General features: G+C 44.8%; 1 protein-coding gene across 1 annotated transcript in view; it reads right to left on the bottom strand.

Moving 5' to 3' along the window:
• The window catches only part of MCF2L2 (MCF.2 cell line derived transforming sequence-like 2), a 774003-nt gene that overhangs the window by 610020 nt on the left and 142451 nt on the right, over positions 1-21532 (bottom strand). Inside the window, 3 exon segments of the mRNA XM_029615373.1 lie at positions 13095-13219; positions 15356-15505; positions 17680-17796. Of these exon segments, the coding sequence (XP_029471233.1) occupies positions 13095-13219; positions 15356-15505; positions 17680-17796 (392 nt within the window).

Here is a 21532-nt window from a genome sequence, read left to right as displayed (position 1 = left end):
TCGCTCTTTTGAGCCTGAAGATACTCCGGAAGAACCCGGTCATATAATAGATCCAGCCTGTATTTGCTTATCTGCAACTCACCCAATCCCTACTGGGAAGACTGTTGTGCCCCGACGACTCAGAGAAAGAGTCCTCCGGTGGGCACATGACTTGAAGTTTGCTGGTCACCCAGGGCGAGCACGAACCTTAGAGGTGTGCATTCGTTTGCAACGTATTGGCAATCCGCAACATATATGCCATATTCGTTGTATTTGTGGGGGTCACAAAATGTATGGCGAACCCCCACGAATACAACGTATTACTAACAAATAAACCCCCACCCTCCTGACCCCCTCAAGACTTGCCAAAAGTCCCTGGTAGTCCAGCGGGGGTCCTGGAGCGATCTCCTGCACTCGGGCCGTCGGCTGCCGGTATTCAAAATGGTGCCGATAGCCTTTGCCCTTACTATGTCACAGGGGTACCGGTGCCATTGGTCGGCCTCTGTCACATGGTAGGAGCACAAGATGGCGCCGGTGGGGCCTTTCCTGGGAGGGTTATGGCCCTGAAGAAAACTCGTGGGAACCAGCTCGAAACATACTGGATAAAACCCTTCTCCTGCATTTTCAACAAGCCCATCCAGGCAAACCCAGATCTCCAAGGCGGGCGTAAAGGGGGGGTACTGTTATGCATGCCGTCTGCGGCAGACCCGCAGCACGGCCCCCTCACCTCTCTGCAGTAACTCCAGTACCTGGTTCCTCGTCCCCGGTGGCGGTAGGCCACCAGCTCCGTCCTCGGGCCACCCATGGTGCCTGCGGCTCAGCTACAGATACTGGTGTTCCCAGTCCAGCTACCACTTCCACTGCTCCACGTCGGGCCTCTTCGCGTGGCCCGTGGAGAGACGCTGCTACTCGGCGCTGTGCTCCTCCTTAGGCGCGCACGCGTACATCACTGAAGCTTAAGTAGCACCCGTGGCGGGAACCGAGCCGTGGCCCCGTATGATGACGTCAGTGGAGCACCGGTACTTAAGCCCGGGCTCCACTCTCTATCTTTGTCTTTGCAACAGGTCTGCTCACTGGTCGAATACTCGTTGCCTCCTGAGAAATTTGTCTCACTGCCGTGTTCCTGTTCCTCGTTGATCCTGGTTCCTGATTCCTTTGCTCCTATGTTCCTGCTCTTCACCTTTCCTCGGATTGCCTACATGGACTTTGCTTTGCCTGACCACACCGTTGACTCTCTCCAAGCCTGGACCTCTGCTTTTCCTGATGACGCTGTTCACTCTCTCCAAGCCCGGACCTCTGCATTGCCTGACAATGTTGTTGCCTTTCTCCAGACCTCTACATTGTCTGACTGCTCCATTGCCTCTCTCCAGACTCTGACCTCTGCATTGCCCGACTACTCCGTTGCCTTTCTCCAGACCCAGACCTCTGCATTGTCTGACTACTCCGTTGCCTCTCTCCAGACCTTGACCTCTGCATTGCTTGACTACTCCATTGCCTCTCTCCAGTCCAGACTTCTGCCTTGCCCAACTATGTTTGACTATCTCTGTGATCAGATTTCAGCCTTGCTTGCCACTTCTTCCAGATTGCCGCCAGCCCTGACTCAAGCTTGTTCCACGATGCCTCTTCAGCCTACATCCTGGACTTGGCCTATTCAGGCTTCGGCCTGCTCTTGCTCGGGTGCCCCCTGTCTGACTTTGTTCCTTTGGTGCCCGGGTCTCCAGGACACTACCTCATCCAGTACAAGACTGTACCATCTGTCTCCTGCTGTCTCTGGGCTGACCTCGACTCTTCATCAACGACGACATACAGAGGCCCACCTAAGCCTAGCCGGCCCTGGCACCCAAAGGCACAACCCACGGGGAACGAGGGCTGGTACTGGTGAAGCGCCAGCTGGCCTCCATTCATCAGTCCGCCTGCCGACGGTGAGGACCTGTAGGTCCCTACCTACGGGTTGTGTCAACCCCACCTCGGCCCAAGGGTCCACCTCCAGCGCAAAACAAAGCATCAATAAGGAATGCAAAGAGAGAATTTGAAAAGAAGCTTGCCATGGAAGCAAAAATTCATAATAAAAACTTTTTCAGGTACATTCAAAGTAAAAAGCCTTCGAGAAAGTTAGTTGGACCATTAGAATATCAAGGTGAAAAAAGAGCACTTAGAAATGACAAAGCCATAGCAGAGAGACTAAATAAATTCTTTGCTTCAGTATTCATGGAGGAAGATGTAAGAGATACATAGAGGAGAGGTGGAGTGAACAGTACACACATATAGGAAAATCACAACAAAAGAATGTGCGGCATATAATGTACTGGACAATAAATTAGCAACCAAACAATTATTTATTTTACATTTGCAAATGCTATTGGAAATTTGCAAATGCTATTGGAAATTTGTAAACCATCATTAAAATTATCTATGGTACCTGAAGACATTTGCAAATGTAAAATAAATAATTGTTTGGTTGCTATTTTATTGTCCAGTACATTATATGCCGCACATTCTTTTGTTGTGAGAGATATACCTATGCCAAAAATGAAATTCAAAGGTGTTGATCCAAAGGAACTGAAACAAATCTCAATGAAGTTGGAAGATGTACTAGGGCAAATTGACAAACTAAACAGTAACAAATCACCAGATGGTATACATCCCAGACTGCTAAAAGAACTGAGAAAAGAAATTGCAGACCTGCTATTGGAAATTTTTAAACCATCATTAAAATCATCTATGGTACCTGAAGACTGGAAGGTTGCCAATGTAATGTCAATTTTTAAAAAGGGATCAAGGGATGATCCAGGAAATGATAAGCCATTGAGTCTGATGTCTGTGCCAGGCAAAATGGTAGAAACTATTATAAAGAACAAAATTGCTGATCATATAGATAAGCATAGTTTAATGCGACAAAGTCAACATGGATTTAGTCAAGGGAAGTCTTGCCTCACAAATTTGCTACATTTTTTTGAGGGCATACATAAACATGTGGATAAAGGTGAGCCAGTTGATATAGTGTATCTGGATTTCCAGAAAGCATTTGACAAAGTCCCTCATGAGAGATTTCTTAGGAAATTAGAAAGTCATGGGATAGGTGGCAGTATCTTATTGTGGATTGCCAACTAGTAAAAGATAGAAAACAGAGAGTAGGGCTAAATGGTAAATTTTCCCAATGAAAAAAGGTGAATAGTGGAGTGCGCCAAGGGATCTGTGCTGGGACCGATGCTTTTTAATATATTTATAAATGGGAACAACAAGTGAGGTAATCAAATTTGCCAATGACACAAAATTATTCAAAGTTGTCAAATCAGAAGAGGATTGTGAGAATGCAAGAGGATATTGTAAAACTGGGAGACTGGGCATGCAAATGGCAAATAAAATTTAAAATAGACAAATGCAAAGTGATACACTTAGGGAAGAGTAACCCAAATTATAGCTATAAAATGCAAGGTTCCACATTAGGAGACACCACTCAGGAGAAGGATTTAGTTGTCATCATTGAAAATATATTGAAATCTTCTGCTCAGTGTGCAACAGCAGCCAAGAAATGAATAGAATGCTAGGGATTATTAGGAAAGGAATGGAGAATAAAACATAGAATATCATAATGCCTCTGTATCACTCCATGGTACGACCTCATTTTGAATACTATGTTCAGTTCTGGGCACCACATCTCAAGAAAGATATAGCAGAATTAGAAAAGGTACAGAGAAGGGCAACCAAGATGATAAAGGGGTTGGAACAATTCCCCCTATGAAGAAAGGCTAAAGAGGTTAGAACTCTTCAGCTTGAAGAGATTGCTAAGAGGAGATATGATAGTGGTCTATAAAATAATGAGTGGAACGGAACAAGTAAACATTATTCAGTTGTTTACTCTTTCAAAAAGTACAAAGACCAGGGGACACACAATGAAGTTACTATGTAATACATTTAAAACTAATAAGAGAAAATCATTTTTTACTCAATGCATAATTAAGCTCTGGAATTCATTGCCAGAGGATGTGGTGAAAGTTATTTATATAGCTGCGTTTGGACAAGTTCCTGGAGGAAAGTCCATTAACCATTATTAAGGGAGAGTTGCAGAAATCCACTGCTTATTCTTGGGATAAGCAGCTTGGAATCTAACATAAGAACATAAGAAATTGCCATGCTGGGTCAGACCAAGGGTCCATCAAGCCCAGCATCCTGTTTCCAACAGAGGCCAAACCAGGCCACAAGAACCTGGCAATTATCCAAACACTAAGAAGATTCCATGCTACTGATGCAATTAATAGCAGTGGCTATTCCTTAAGTCAACTTGATTAATAGCCGTTAATGGACTTCTCCTCCAAGAACTTATCCAAACCTTTTTTGAACCCAGCCACACTAACTGCACTAACCACATCCTCTGGCAACAAATTCCAGAGCTTTATTGTGCGTTGAGTGAAAAAGAATTTTCTCCGATTAGTCTTAAATGTGCTACTTGCTAACTTCATGGAATGCCCCCTAGTCCTTCTATTATTCGAAAGTGTAAATAACGGAGTCACATCTACTCGTTCAAGACCTCTCATGATCTTAAAGACCTCTATCATATCCCCCCTTAGCCATCTCTTCTCCAAGCTGAACAGCCCTAACCTCTTCAGCCTTTCCTCATAGGGGAGCTGTTCCATTCCCTTTATCATTTTGGTTGCCCTTCTCTGTACCTTCTCCATCGCAACTATATCTTTTTTGAGATGTGGCGACCAGAATTGTACACAGTATTCAAGGTGTGGTTTCACCATGGAGCGATATAGAGGCATTATGACATTTTCCGTTTTATTAACCATTCCCCCTTCCTAATAATTCCTAACATTCTGTTTGCTTTTTTGACTGCTGCAGGACACTGAGCCAACGATTTTAAAGTATTATCCACTATGATGCCTAGATCTTTTTCCTGGGTGGTAGCTCCTAATATAGAACCTAACATCGTGTAACTACAGCAAGGGTTATTTTCCCCTATATGCAACACCTTGAACTTGTCCACATTAAATTTCATCTGCCATTTGGATGCCAAATCTTCCAGTCTTGCAAGGTCCTCCTGTACTGTATCACAGTCTGCTTGTGATTTAACTACTCTGAATAATTTTGTATCATCCGCAAATCTGATAACCTCACTCGTCATATACTCCTGGGTAGCTTTTGGAACCAGGATATTTATTTGTTTAGATTTTTATATTCCGTTTTTTGGCACTTCAAAATGTACATCAAAGTGGATTACATTCAGGTACTGTAGGTATTTCCCTATTCCCACAGGACTTAGAATCTAATTTTGTACCTGAGGCAATGGAGGGTAAAGTGACTTGCCCAAGGTCACAAGAAGCAACAGCAGGATTTGAACCCTGGTTTCCGTGGGCCATAGCCCACTTCTCTAACCAGTGGGCTTGATGGACCCTTGGTGTGACTCAGTATGGCAAGCCTTTTGTTCTTATGTCCCAAACAAGCGGATGTGTAACCCCCACATAGGATTTACAACCGTTCGATAGAACTTCTACCAGAGAAGTTACCCCCTGGGGCAGAGTTCACCCACTTTCCTATCCCAAAACTGCTACCATGTCTCAATATATTTAGACAAACAAAAAATCATATAGTGACAAATAATATATTATAATCTTTATTTATTTTACAACAATATTCTAAAGAACACCCTTCTTTTAAAATTTCAAACCCAAACCCAAGGAATACCCACCTAAAAATCCCAATCCATAATCACACACCATTCATACTTCCTTTCACACATCTATTTTTTAAAACCATTTTTTCCCAAATCTTTTCTTGTATATTAAAATTTTCCAAATATTTCTCTCTTTTTCAAACGGATTTTACAAAAGCAGAAAAAGATTCTTATTGCTATAAATTTTCATAACTACCAAATAGTCACATCTTTTTTCTTATATCAATAGCTATGCTATTTTTATACTCTCTTCATCCTCCCGATCCTTCTATGTCCTCTTCATTCTCTCAACATGTTTCGCCTTTCCACAGGCTTGTTCAGGAGAGCAAAAAAATTTTTTTCTGCTGCTCATCAAGCTTCAATATGTTCGTTTTTACAGTATTTCCATACAGGTTTCATCTACAAGAATTAACAACTTTAAATAAAATATACTTCAAAAAATTAAATCAAAAAAGACACATCCTTCTTTGTCTTCAATACTATTCAAAGAAGGATGTGTCTTTTTTGATTTAATTTTTTGGTATATTTTATTTAAAGTTGTTAATTCTTGTAGATGAAACCTGTATGGGATGATCCAATTATGACAAGACTTGAAATCTTACATATAGTCTTGTCTGACTTGCAAGGTGACAATACTTCCAGAGGTCGGCCCTGGGGATTACTTCAGCCCTTGCCAGTTCCTAAGAGTCCTTGGACTCACATAGCTATGGATTTCATCACCGACCTTCTGCCATCAGCAGGCAATACCACCATCTGGATGATTATCGACAGATTTTCGAAGAAGGCTCATTTCATTCTGCTCCCAAGACTACCCTCAGTTCTGAATTAGCTCAGTTATTCATCCAGCATGTCTGATGACTACATGGTCTTCCTAACCATATTTTATCTGACCATGGAGTTCAATTTTCCACTCGTTATTAGCAGGGGCTATGCAAGAAGTTTGGAATCACATTGAATTTTTCATCAGCATATCACCCACTGACTAACGGCCAGGCTAAGCGAACTAATCAATCTCTTAAAGCGTTCTTACTATTTTACGTCAATCAATGGCATAATAACTGGTCTTTTTTCAAATGGGCAGAGGCCTGCCATAATAATCATGTCAACAAATCTACCGGGTTGTCCCCCTTCTTTCTGGTTTATGGACACCATCCCAGGATTCTGATACCACTTACCACCTCTGTGGAATGCCCAGCTGCCAATGTCACTGGATAAGAGCTTTTGGAGCTTTGGTGTTCAAACCATCAACTCCAGAAACAGACAGCAATTCACTTTAAAACACAGGCAGTGAAAAGTTTATATAGGATTCGATGCGCCAGAGTACGACATCAATCTTGTATTTAGATGCTACTACCTTTCCTTTCGTAGATGCGGATATAATGTGACATTTGTGAAGCATGGTTCCCTGTTTTTGTTGGGATGTTTGTAATTTCATTATTGCTTTGAACTAAAATGCAGGCAGACAAGAAACGCTAGCCTGCCACCCAGCTTCAACCAGGAGATTTAGTCTGGTTAAGTACACATAACTTGAGGCTCCACATGCCATCCCTTAAGTTCAAGCCACGTTTCATCTGGCCTTTTCTGGTTATCTGTCATATAGGCAAAGTAACCTATAAGCTAAAACTACCCTCCTCACTACACATTCATAACGTTTTCCAAGTGGCACTATTTAAACCTGCTGTTCTGACATGGCCTTCAAGACCGGTACCCTGACTGCAGGAGATTCCTGTGGAAAAAGATACGCAATATGAACCTGCAGAAATCTTGAATTCAAGGAAAGTCTGCAACAAGCTACAATATCTCGTTGCCTGGATAGGTTTTATTCCCGAAGAAAACTCCAGGGAACCTGCATCCAACCTACAGGCCCCCCAACTTCTCCAGGAATTCAACTGCCGATATTCAACAAAGCCCAGGTCCAATAAATTGGGGCAGAGAGTTTGGATGGGAGGTTCTGTCAGAATCCAGTCTTCCCAGAATCCCTGGCTTCAGATGCTCACTGCACGGCAGGGAACCATCAGTGGGCATTCTGACACATACATTACTAAGACCCGGCGGAGGGATGCACAGGCACACATTCGCACTGGCATACATGATTCTGTGCACTTTGGATGGAGAGCTGGACATTCACCCCGATAATGATATTACCCGCTCCAGACTACTTAGCTAGTCCGAAGCGTGACTCCTTACCTTGGCAAGAGGTTCTCTTGGCTTGTTCTTGATACCTGCCTTGCTTGCTGCCCACATGGACCTTGGACCATTCTAGTTTCTGTCTGCTTGCTGCCCACCTGGACCATTCTGGTTTCTATCTGCTTACTGTCCACCTAGACCTTGGACTGTTCTGGATTCTGCTTATTCACTGCCTGTCTTGTCCCTGGACTGTTTTGGATCTTGTTTGCCTGCTGCTTGCTGGACCCTGAATCGTCTGTTGGATTCTGCTGCTAGCCAGGTTAACCTGATGTATGCTAATACCTATCTCTTTCCGCTTCCCTGCTCAGGAATCTGTCTGGAACTCTGGACCATCTGTATCTGGCTCTTCTCTGCTGTAGCAAGAACAGACTAGCTGTAGTGATAGCTGGTACCTTCCTGTTTATTCTGCCCGTGGTCAGGATAGCCTCTTGGGTTTGCCGAAACGGTGCCTTACCACACTGGGATACACATCATCAATGCCAGTCCACAAAGGTTTTGGAGTGGCTGGAGGGCTGCCCCCTACCATCAGCAAGATTTGCCATCCTAACACAAATGCTGACACTCTTGATTTAGCTAATTCTAGATCAATATCCTCAGTTCCTTGTTTATCTAAAATAATAGAAGCTCTGGTTCTCACTCAATTAAGAGATTTTAGTGAAGGGTATGCAGTGATTAAACATTTCCAGTTTGGATTTAAGCAGTTACCTAGTACTGAGACTTTAGTTTTGTCCAATTCTGATACCATTATCAGGGATTTTGTTAGCGGAGTGGACTATATTTTAGTATTGCTAGATATTTCTGCCACTATCAACACCCTTGATCATGGTTTCTGACTGTCTCAGTTACCGTCTCTAGGAATATCTGGCACTATTTTTTATTGCTTTGCCTCATTTTTTATTGAATATGATTCCACAGTTCCAACTGGCATGCTGTTATGAGTGGTGTGCCCACAGGGCTGAGCCCTATCGGCATCTCTGTTTAATATTTCCCTTGCTCCTATTTGTAAGCTTTTTTGCTTGTCTCAGCATAAATTACAGAATTTACACTGATGACATGCAGTTTCTTTGTTCAATATTCACTATCCTGGTCTGATACTTTTTAACTAGTTTCATTGTGTTTGCAAATTGTAAATCATTGGTTGTTTCATTACAAGCTGTTATTGTTGTGCTCGCGGGCTTTGGGAAGCTGGAGCGCTGAGACGAGTAGGGTGTGCTCTTGGATCTCGGCAAACCAGGAGAGGAGCTCCAAGGAAGCGCCAAGGCAGGTGAGGCAGAACTTCATCTGGGCGGAACCGGAAGCACAGGCCCCCGCCGACCTGCACAGCCTCCATGAGGCCAACCACACAAGGTTGGTCTCTGAGTAGTCCTCCAACCACTCCAAGCCCTTTTGGACCTGCTGCTGGGTAACGGCAGAGGCGGCAGGTTGGACAGGAGGTAGAGGAGGACGAAGGCCATGGGCACAGGACAGATTCAGGTGCTGACGAAGACTTGGAGACTCAGGAACGGGAGACAAGGAAGACAAGCTAAAATCAGGAAAGTAAAAGTCCAGGACATCCAGGAGAGCAGAGGACCTCCCACCGCTAGAAGACACTCAATGAAGAGCAGCACAGAGTACAGGACAGATGATGGCCCCACAGGGAATCAAAGACGGACATCAGAGACGGACATCTGGACATCAGAGATGGAGGATATCAGGGCAGACGGAAGGAGGATCCAGCCAAGACTCCTGGCAGCAACGTCCTGGACTGAGCCTCGAGAACCCGGCGTGATCGATGAACCTGACAGATCAATTGAAGGAAGGTGAAACTTCCGACCCGGCGTGGAAGATGCAACTGAAGGTATCCCGAAGTTGGACTGAGGATGGAGCACAAGGAGGTAATATCCGGAACCAGGAACAGAATCATAAGCAGACGAAGGACGTGGAGACTCCTTGGCGACGACTGATGGAACTGTCCCACTGAGCACCCTACACACCCCAGCCGGGATGGTCATGGATCACTGGACCACTGCGCACCCTACACAGCCCAGCTGGACTGGTCGCGGACCATGCAGGGACGGAACAAGCGGAGCCTCAGGAATCTTCGGAGACACACAGAACATACGGAAACCGGAACAGGACTCAGACTCAGGACACAGGCAGAAGAACATCAGGAACATCTGGAAACATCAGGAACATGAGAAAACATCAGGAACAAGAGGAACATCAGCAGAGACCAAGAACGTAACAATGAGGGATCCCACAGAGACAAAGAGTAGCCAAGCAGAAGCAGAAAGCAGGAAGTCCACAGGAGAAATAGCCCCTTGCAAAGGCAACGAGAGAATGAAGCCAAGATCTTTTTATAGGCAGAAGAGGAGGATCCAGCAATGATGTCATCAAGTGGGGCCAGGAGGGCTGGCCCTTTAAATATAGAAGAGAGGCGCGGCCTCGCATCTAAGGAGGAAGCAGGAAGTGCAGGACCTTGGACAGCAGCATCCTCGCCGCTGAGAGTGCAGGAGCCGGAGCAGGCCGCAGCCAGGCCCGACGCTGAAGAGATGGCATCCGGGCTAAGAAGAGGAGGCTGAGGGCGGCTCCTTGCCGCAAGCGAGGCTGGGGGCTGCGGCCTCTGGCCCGCGAAGCGGAGCTGACGTCAGCGGCAGCTCCAGCTGCATTGAGGAGCATTGGCAGCCTAGGGGCCAAGAGGAGATAATGTCGGCAGCCTCCTGCTGTGAAGGTAAGCGCCTGCTCGCAGCACAGCCCACGAGCAGGAGCGCAACAGTTATTGAATATTGCAAAAACAGAAATCACTGTTCTGAGTAAATTTCCTAGACGAAATATTTCAGCATCGCTAAACTTTGATAAGCCTAGCATACCAGTTTCTCAGTATGAGGTAAATTTTCAAAAGATGCGTGCGTAAAAAATAGCATGTTTGCACATAAAATGGCACATATGCGAGTAAATGTTATTTTCAAAACAGCAAAATACATGCAGAAATTAGGGTCCGTGAGTAAATGTGTGCATGTAAAAAAAGGAGCGGCCCAGGGCATTCTGGGGGCAGAGCCAACATTTATGTGCATAAATTGCCATTTTAAAACTTGCCAAAGTGACATGCATAAGTCTTTATTTGCATATATTTACTCCCTCTCAATATCTGGTGTAAACATCTCAAAAATAAAAAAATGACTGAGTGGGGGGTGTCTGGGTGAAATGAGGGGACTTCAGGCTGAAGAGCCAGGAGGGTCTTCATGTGCTGGAGATGGACTGGGCGAACTGGAAGACTAAATTGATAGAACTGGTAATTTAATTACCATGCGTATGTTATAAAATCCCCTGACTTATGTGTGTAAAAGCAAATTTACAGAGGTAAATACACCTATATAATGCGCATACAATCTATTTGCGTATCAATTTAAAATTCAAATATGCAGGCACACCTGAGCACACTTATCCAGCTAAATTACGACTTTTCCAGCTAAGTAGCGTTTTAGTGCTAGTTGGACAAATTTGAACTTATTCAGATAAGTAGCAACATTTATCTGGCTATATTCAGATTTATCCGGCTATACAACAGCAGGCCTACTTAGCTGGATAAGTCTGAAAAGTGCTACTTGTCTCTCTAAGTAGCACTTTTCAGACAAATCCAGCTATGTGTCACTACTTAGCTGGATTAATCAGCATTTATCTGGATAAATATGAACTTGCACTGCTCGTGGTTTTGACATACGCAATTTGTGCACGCATATGTACTTGTACTTTATAAGTTGTGCATATATGCACACAGGTTATAAATTGCAGTAGTAAATTACTGTGCAACCACATACACACAAGTAGTTTTGAAAGCTACTCTCCCTGTGTGTAGCTTGGGGGTAATTATTGACCCTAGTCCGTCCTTAGTAACACAAATTAGGGCTGTTGTTAAATCCTTTTATAAACTATGCATGGTCAGGAGATTTTGGCAACTCTCAGAACCTCACGACTTCCGAGATGTTTTACAAACACTGATAATGTCTGGTTTAGTCTATTGTAATGCCCTGTATATTGGGCTTCTGGTAAGTACCTTATGTCCGCTGCAGCTGATTCAAAATGCTGCAGCACGCATTTGACGAGAACTCCTATGTGCACTCACATAACTCTTGTACTATCCTCCCTACACTGGTTACCCATCAAATGGAGGATTCAGTATAATATAACCTCGTTAATGCACAGGATGATTCATAATGACCGTGATTGCTGGGTCAATTCAGTTTTGAGAATTTACATGCCCATTTCGATCATTAAGATCTGAAGGTTAGTGCCTGATCGAAGTTCCTGCATAAAGCTGGTACGACTAGATATCACAAATGGACCTTCTCTGTTGCAGGTCCACTTTACTGGAACACTTTACCAGATTCAATCCAGATGATTGAATGTCACAGTAAATTTAAAAGGGCTCTAAAATCTTATTTATTTAAGTAGACCTATTTTATGAGTGGAATATACATTTTTATAAATTCAAATTCAATTTTCGGCCGAGCCCTTTGATCCAGCTAAAGAGTTATTTACCAGGGTAAAAGGTTTTGAAAATTGTCCTTCCTGAACTTTTTGTTACCTACTGCTGCCAACTGGGGCCTGAACACAATCCCTCTCCCATCATGCTGGCCCTGCAGAGGAGAGAGAGACTTCTCTATGCAGCGTGATGGGAGAGCCACAGGCCAGGCTCGTTTCCATTCCATTTGTGAACGAAGCCCTCCAATACTCGCATGGGTCTACTTTCGCCCTTCAATTAACATTCAGAAAGGTAACCAACATTGAGGAGCAAATGAATGACCTGCCTGGTGGCCCAGTGGTTATGTGTTGTGTACCACCATTCAGAAGGCCCTCGATTCAGTCCTCGAGTTGCGTCTTCTGGTCAGCTGAGACGGGATGCTGGGGAAGCAGCATCCAAATCCGAGCTGTGGTTGTCTCTCAAAAGGTGACATCTTATGGCCGGATTTAGGGCCCATGATTGCAGGGTGCTGGAAAGAGCCCTGCTCTGCAGCCCCTGGCCAAAGATTGTCACTGCAAAGACCAGACTAGGCACAAGGGGTGGGGAGAATCCCCAGGTAATTCTGATGGAAGCTTATCATGCTAGAGCTCAGCTCTGGTTCCCACTGTGCTGGAACTTCAAAGGAAAAGAGAGAAACTGCCGGGTCATAGAAAACAAAGCAAATTAAAATAAACAAAAATGCATTGCATACTAGCAAACAAGTGGAATCATAAGAAAGATGAAGATACTTTTGTAGATGAGCATTTTACAAACCTTTCAACAGTGGCAACATTTTCAAGCTCATCCGGATTGAGTTTGTGATTGGGGATTTTGGATGCTGGATCTTTAATGCACATAAGCAATGTGGAGCCCTGCTTTATGGCTAGCTTCAGTTCATCCTGGAAAATAAATCCAGTATTGCAGACCAGTTAAAAAAATAAATAAATAAAATTACTGACATAATTACTGTGCATTGATATAATCTTGGCGTATAACAACCAGCATCACTTATTATACTTTCATGGTACATTTGTTGTCCTGACGCACAGTGTTGATATCTTCTCCTTGGTGCTGGAGGTCTTAATAGTATTTGCACCTGAAACAAATGGGGATGATCTCTGCTGAGGCCCTATCAGCGCAGACCCAGTGCCATGGGAAACAGCGGGAGGCACTGTGCCCTCCTTTCCAGGTTGCCACATCCAGCAGAGGTAAAAAGAAAAGAACCAAAATCAATATAGCATCTAGCATGGAACCTGAACATTAAGAACATAACATAAGACTTGCCAAACTGGAACAAACCAAAGGTCCATCAAGCCCACTATCCTGCTTCCAACAGTGGCCAATCCAGGTCCCAAGTACCTGAAAGGATCCCATGGAATAGATAGATTCCAAGCTGCTTATCCCAAGAATAAGCAGTGGATTTCTGCAACTCTACCTTAATTATGGTTAATGGACTTTTCCTCCAGGAACTTGTCCAAACCTTTTTTAAACCCATACAACTAGAGGACTCCCTACAGTATATATAACAAGAGTGGCTACTTCATTGCTCCAGTAGTGAATGGTGACTTTGCCACCCTCAAGCCCCTCCAACTATTACAAAATGAGGCAGCCAGATCCCTCAGAAACAGCAAACGCTCCACACACATCACCCCCATACTAAAAGACTTCCACTGGCTCCCCATAACACAAAGAATACAATATAAAGCCCTTACCCTAATGCACAAGTCCCTCAACAACGAAAATATGGACTGGCTAAGGGACACCCTTCATCCATACAACTCCCAAAGAAACCTACGATCCAATAACACTGGATTACTTTCCATCCCATCCAGCAAACAGGCCCACCTCGCCTCAACGCGCGATCGAGCAATTTCAATAGCAGGCCCCGCACTATGGAACAAACTACCAGCAAATCTCAGAATGGAACCCTCATCACAGAACTTTAAGAAATCACTAAAAACATGGCTATTCCAAAAAGCCTACCCAGCTAACAGTTAACCCCATGTCATCCCCAACAACCAATACCAAACAGATCTCTAACCCCGCACATAACCCATAATGAGATCTCTCAATAGTCAAATCAACGTTAGCTGTTATATTGTTAAGATAACTAATTGCTTTTATTTTACAATGTAATAATTTTATAAGTTACAAAACCTTACTTCGCTGGAATTTTACAATGTCTCAATGTAAAGATAGTATGACCTGTTATCACACTATCTCACTAAATATTATGTAAACCGATGTGATACCCCTGGGTGAATGTCGGTATATAAAAACAAATAAATAAATTAAATAAATAAATAAAAAATACATTTGAACCACACTGTTCACACATGTAATTTAAAGGGAGAGGCAGCAAAGCCACCATTCAACATGGAAGCTGCAAAGAAGCAGAATGGAAATAAGCTGCTATCTTCCTCCTATCCCTCCTCTGGGGGGGTGGGGGGTGTGCATTAGAAAGGGGTTAGGCCATGGCCTCAAATTTGTGATGGGTGTTGGCACCTTTGGAGGGAGTTCTCTGCTTGCGGGGATGGGCTTATGGCAGCTTTGAGCTTTGGGGGAGGAAGGGGAGTCTTCTGTGTCTGCAAGCAAGGAGGTTCAGGACATTGCCTCCCCCTGCTGTTAGCTGCTAGCGTGCCGACCCAGTTGGCATGCTAGCAAGTATCTACACCCCTCCTGACATAGTTACATTTTCCTTGGGAACATGGCTAAGGTAAGTTTAGCTCTCTTTTGTAAATACCATGATAAAGAGTAATAAGCTCATTATCACATTATTTGCATATTTTCAACAGGTGGGCAGGTTAAAAATTAATGCAATCAGATTCTTTTTAAAATGGTTGTGTTTGATGCAGTAATATGTACGTTGATGTTAACACTGTTTCGTTCATAGATCCTTTAGTCTCTTGGCTGATTGCTAGCACTGTCTAACAATTTCATTTTAGTGTATTTCATGAAAACGTTACATGATATTTACCTCTTCATATCGTAATAAGTAAAACTGATAATAAGGAGAGAAGCGTGACATTTCCCACCTTCAGTTTTTCATGCTGCTCTGTGTGAATCGAGAGAAGTTCTTGGGTTTGCTGGACATCGTTTGGGAGTTCGGTCTCAGCAAGCTCTGTGCCAAAAGTCTGCAGCATCTGTGCTGTTGTCTTCACTGTCCGTGCAAACGTTTCAATGGCCTGCAACAAGCGCGGCACGCAGTCAGTGTCAATCTTGAGTGCAGTTATCCATAAAAACATAGAGGCAGAGCTTCCCAGCAAAGGGTCACCAAAAGCTTAAGGCAAAGAGGCCGGTCTGCCCGAGATTTTCATTCTGCAAGAAGTGGAGCTCAGAAAGGAGACTCAGTATCTTGCAACTGGTTCCAAACTCACCTCCTTCCCCAAACCTCAGAAACTCACCACCACAGTCTGTACATGAGAGAGAATAAAGTAGGCTGGTGTGAACCCTTGTGATACTGGTGAGCATGACACGTGAGTTCTCTGTTGCACATCTCTCTCCCTCACACACCACACACACACACACACTCACACACACACACACACAAGGTCTAGTGAGGAGAATCCCTACTTCTTGGAAAAGAGATTTCAGCCATTCATCACAAACACAAGGCAAGTTTCCACCATTGAAAAAAAGATGGCTGAGCTGTTCTCCACGGAAAACCCAATGTTCAGCTGCTGTGCTCCTCCTGGAGGCCAAAACCTCCAGGGATGAACTGGTCTCAGTATTTAACTAGGCAACAGAATCTTTTGTTTCAGTCATATCCCATGGAAAGCTGCAGTCTGCAATGTGGTGATGTATCGAAATGTTAAACTACAAAGCAACTGCATTCCTTAACAAAGAATTTACAGAGCTCTCGTGCTAATATGGACTGTAATGATTCATAGGTGCACACTGGGGTAGGTAGAGTACAACTTTATCCCAGTATCTGGGTCACTTTGGGAGCTATTTTCAGAGTCCTCTCATCAGCCTATGGGACCTTTGTGCCCATGGAGCTGCAAGTTCATGGCAGCTTCCCTTATACAATGTGCTGACATTGGTGTATACTGCGAGTACAGAAGTAACCAGAGATTTCATACATACCAGAAAGTAAGAGCGGTGATTTCAGAATGAAATCCCCATTGTTTACTCTTCTTCCCCACCTGCTTTTCCCTGCAGGTAAATGTGTGTTTGTTGCTTCGTGAAGTTTATCCACAAAAAGAGGGAAAGGTTTTCAAAACTACGTGACAGAACACACATTTACCTGCATAAACACCTTTGAAAATTAAATTGTCATCTTCATAATTCTTGAATCCTGAAAAGAACATTCACACGCTTGTACTATAGTAGTGCTAATCTTTAAGCACAATTTATTGAATAAAGGGGCAGTTTTGAGACTACTCGTGGGGCTGCCCATGGGCTAGCAAGCTAATTTTCAAAGGGAAATCTCTTCCCTCCTTAGGCAAAGTACATGAGTGAATGTACACACAAGTATGGCACCATGAGTGGTCTTAGGGTAACTAGAGGACAGATTCAGGCTGGACTCTGGCATAAACATCTGTATTAGTGACAAGAAAACAAAACAAAACAAAGTAGTTCCACTATTCTTCACAGTTCAACAACATAAATGTAGTATTACTACTTACAATTCGACAGTATTTTATTTCTCTAGGCTTCCTTCTCTCCTCTGGGCCTCCTGTTCCCTCCTAGCCCTGGCTAGTTATACACTTTCCCAGGAAGATCTGCCCAGACCAGGATTCCCTGCTGTTTTAGGCTTAAGGTGGACCAAATCAGATCTCTGGGATTTTCCTCCTATATACTCCTTCACAAAAGGGTTTTGAAAATGAAATGTGCATGCATACGTTCTTTGCCCCCACTTTCCTCTGCCCTATTTTCCCCACAGTATATGTGCTTTACCCTCATGGAAGGGGGCAATTTTCAGAAAGCTTTTTATGCAGGTCAACACCTATTTACCTGCCTGAAATATTTTGAAAATAACCCTCTCTAAGACATGGTTTTGGAAGATGCAGAGTATCTTAAGCAGAAAATCAAGAACAAACCAACCTCTTTTTGAGATAAGCTAGCAGGCTCTGTGACAAGAAATGGGGGGATCCTGAGAGACACCAATCACATCAACAGACCAGGATTCTCAGAATCATCCCTGCCACCCCCCCCCCCCCTCCCACACACACCTTCTTTTTTCAATAACAGGTTGAGAAAGTTGTGAGGTTCTGTCTTCAGTTGCTGGGTTTTGCGTGAGTCTTGCTAGTTTACTGTCACACATTAGACCTGGCAACTGAAGAAAGACCTCAAAATCTCCTCACCTTCAATTGGAGGGAGGCGCTCTGAATGTGGTAGAGAGAGAAAGACTACTCACAGTACGATGGTGTATCCATTGGCTGTGGCCATACTCCAGGGTTCCCCCTAGTTCCTGAGTTAGCTGACTTTTGTCAATGTAGCCATGTAGGTCGGACACAGAATTCAACATGATGATCTGCAATAATGAATCAAAAGACCAGTAAACATAGAAACATAGAAATGACGGCAGAAGAAGACCAAACGGCCCATCCAGTCTGCCCAGCAAGCTATGCACTTTTTTTTTTTCCTCTTACTTGTTACGCTTGGCTCTTAGTACCTTTTAGTTTTATTTCCCTTCCACCCCACCATTAATGTAGAGAGAAGTGTTGGAACAGCATCTAATGGAATATGTAGCTTAGTTAGGGGTAGTAACCGCCTCAATAAGCAAGCTACACCCATGCTTTTGTTTACTCGACTATGTAATTTAGTCCTTGTTGGTTGTTCTCTATGGGGTGGATTTTAAATGCCCTGCGCGCGTAAATCCGGGCGGATTTACACGCGCAGGGCCCTCGCATGCCGGCGCGCCTATTTTGCATAGGCCGCCGGCACGCGCAGAGCCCCGGGACGCGCGTAAATCCCGGGATTTTTTAAAAGGGGCGGGAGGGGGCGTATCGGGGGCGTGGCCGAATGACGCAGCGTTTCGGGGGCGGCGACACAGGCGTGGTTTCAGCCCGGGGGCATTCTGGGGGCGTGGCCGCGGCCTCCAGACCAGCACCCGGGACCGGAACACGGAGCGGGCAGCTGGCCGACACGCGCAGATTTACGTCTGCTTTTCGCAGGCGTAAATCGTGCGATAAAGGTAAGGGGGGGTTTAGATAGGGCCGGGGGGGGGGGGGGGGGTTAGGTAGGGGAAGGGAGGGGAAGGGGGGGGGGGGGCGAAGGAAAGTTCCCTCCGAGGCCGCTCCAAAATCGGAGTGGCCTCGGAGGGAACAGGCAGCGCGCGCTGGGCTCGGCATGCGCAGGTTGCACAAATGTGCACCCCCTTGCGCGCGCCAACCCCGGATTTTATAAGATACGTGCGGCTACGCGCTTATCTTATAAAATCCAGCGTACTTTTGTTTGCGCCTGGTGCACAAACAAAAGTACGCGATCGCGCAATTTTTTAAAATCTACCTTTATATATATAGATACTCTTTTCTACATTGCTCCTGCCGTTGAAGCAGAGAGCTATGCTGGCTATGCATTGAAGGTGAAGTAACAGACTTTCTCCCCTGCCATTGAAGCAGAGAGCTATGCGTTGAAAGTGAAGTATCAGACTTTCTCCCCTGCCGTTGAAGCAGAGAGCTATGCTAGATATGCATTGAAAGTAAAGTATCAGGCTTATTTGGTGTGGGGGTAGTAACCGCCGTAACAAGCAAGCTACACCCTGCTTTTTTGTGAATGCAAATCCTTCTTTTTTTTTTCCACATTTCCTCTTGCTGTTGAAGCTTAGAGCAATGTTGGAGTCGCATTAACCGTGTGTATGTTTATTGAATAAGGGTATTATTACCAGGTAGTAGCCTTCATTCCCGCGAGCCACCCCCTCTTCATTCACATCCTCTAGACTTGATGGATCCACAGTAGAGATGTAAATCGTGTGATCGATCGTCTTAACGATCGATTTCGGCTGGGGGGGGGGAGGAAATCTTATCGTCGCGGTTTTGTTTTTTAAAATATCGTGTAAATCGTAAATCGGGGGAGGGCGGGAAAACCGGCACACTAAAACATCCCTAAAACCCACCCCGACCCTTTAAAATAAATCCCCCACCCTCCCTAACCCCCCCAAAATGCCTTAAATTACTTGGGGTCCAGAGGGAGGGTCCCGGTGTGATCTTTTACTCTCGGACCTCCGGTGCGTTGTAGAAATGGCGCCGGCGCTACCTTTGCCCTGTCATATGACAGCAGGGCAAAGGTAGCGCCGGCGCCATTTTGTTTTTTTGTCCCCCGACGTCAGGAGCGTAGGAGATCACTCCCGGACCCCCGCTGGACCCCCAGGGACTTTTTGCCAGCTTGGGGGGGCCTCCTGACCCCCACAAGACTTGCCAAAAATCCAGCGGGGGTCCGGAAACGACCTCCTAAACTCGAATCGTTTTGCCGTACAGCAAAATGGCGCCGACCATGCCGTACGGTCGGCGCCATTTTGCTGTACGGCAAAACGATTCGAGTTTAGGAGGTCGTTCGGCAAGTCTTGTGGGGGTCAGGAGGCCCCCCCAAGTTGGCCAAAAGTCCCTGGGGGTCCAGCGGGGGTCCGGGAGCGATCTCCTGGATGCGTGACGTCGGGAGCTAGGAATCAAAATGGCGCCGGCCCTACCTTTGCCCTGTCACATGATAAGGGCAAAGGGCCACTGGCGCCATTTCTCTTCACAGCAGCTGTGGGCAGAGAGCGGGACATCACGCCGGGATCATCGCGCCGGGACCCCAGGTCATTTAAAACATTTTGGGGGGGTTCGGGAGGGTGGGGGTTTGTTTTAAAGGTTCGGAGTGGGTTTTAGGGTTTTTTTGGTGTGCCGGTTTTCCCACCCCCTATTTAACGATACAATACAAATGCCCCTGACGATAAATCGTGGGCATTTGTATTGTATCGTGCACTCTAACGATTTTGGACGATTTTAAAATTATCTGACGATAATTTTAATCGTTCAGAAACGATTTACATCCCTAATCCACAGTGTTTATCCCACGCCCCTTTGAAGTCCTTCACAGTTCTGGTCTTCACCACTTCCTCCGGAAGGGCATTCCAGGCATCCACCACCCTCTCCATGAAGAAATACTTCCTGACATTGGCTCTGAGTCTTCCTCCCTGGAGCTTCAGCTCGTGACCCCTGGTTCTGTTGATTTTTTTTTGACGGAAAAGGTTTGTCGTTGTCTTTGGATCATTAAAACCTTTCAAGTATCTGAAAGTTTGAATCATATCACCCCTGCTCCTCCTTTCTTCCAGGGTGTACATATTTAGATTCTTCAATCTCTCCTCATAAGTCATTCGATGAAGACCCTCCACCTTTCTGTTCGCCCTTCTCTGTACCGCTTCCATCTTGTCTCTGTCTCTTTGTAGATACGGTCTCCAGAACTGAACACAGTACTCCAGGTGAGGCCTCACCAAGGACCTGTACAAGGGGATAATCACTTCCCTTTTGAACGTGATTATCTGTACAAGGGGATAATCACTTCCCTTTGGAAACATGCAGTACTACTGCATGTTTCCAAACTGAGCTAATAAAACATTGTTCATACACTGCCAGCCATGTCATTCCAACCAAACACTTCACTGGCAATCTGAGGACCAATCTGAGGGCAAAAACTAAATTAATTCAAAAGGGCATGGGATAAACACTGTGGATCCCTAAGGACTAGGGTTTGAAATGAAGAAAAGGGTGCATGGGGGTAACTTGCACAGAGCGGCAGGTACTGCCCTTAACAGAAGGCATGGGGATTACTACCCTTAACCAGTTAGCTTGTGATGTAACTGCAACATCGCTAAGTGCTTCAACAGTAGGAAAAGGGAGCCTCATCTATTATGATCCAGAGTACTGATACACAGACATTAGGGATAAAACACAGGATTGCTTCTATGGCCAAATTAAAATGCAAAGCACATTTAAGCAGCATTGACTGAATTATCATGAAGGCTCCTTACCCTGTACAAACATTGCTAACAATGCTTGCATTGGATTGTAATTATTGCTACCCTTCACAGAATGCATGGGGGTAACCTGCACGGAGAGGCAGTTACTACCATGGGAAGCTTGTTGGGCAGACTGGATGGACCACTTGGTCTTTTTCTGCCTTCATTACCATGTTACTTATTTTATTTTACAAGCACAACTAAACCTAAATGTTCTTCTTAGACATAATAGCTCTTAAAAACATTTATAAAAATGATATAATATACTTTG

The sequence above is a fragment of the Rhinatrema bivittatum genome, chromosome 9, assembly GCF_901001135.1.
Source record: "Rhinatrema bivittatum chromosome 9, aRhiBiv1.1, whole genome shotgun sequence".
In the NCBI taxonomy this organism is placed as follows: Eukaryota; Metazoa; Chordata; class Amphibia; order Gymnophiona; family Rhinatrematidae; genus Rhinatrema; species Rhinatrema bivittatum.
Note: the sequence above shows the minus strand (reverse complement) of the source record. Positions and strands in the feature narration are given on the sequence as shown.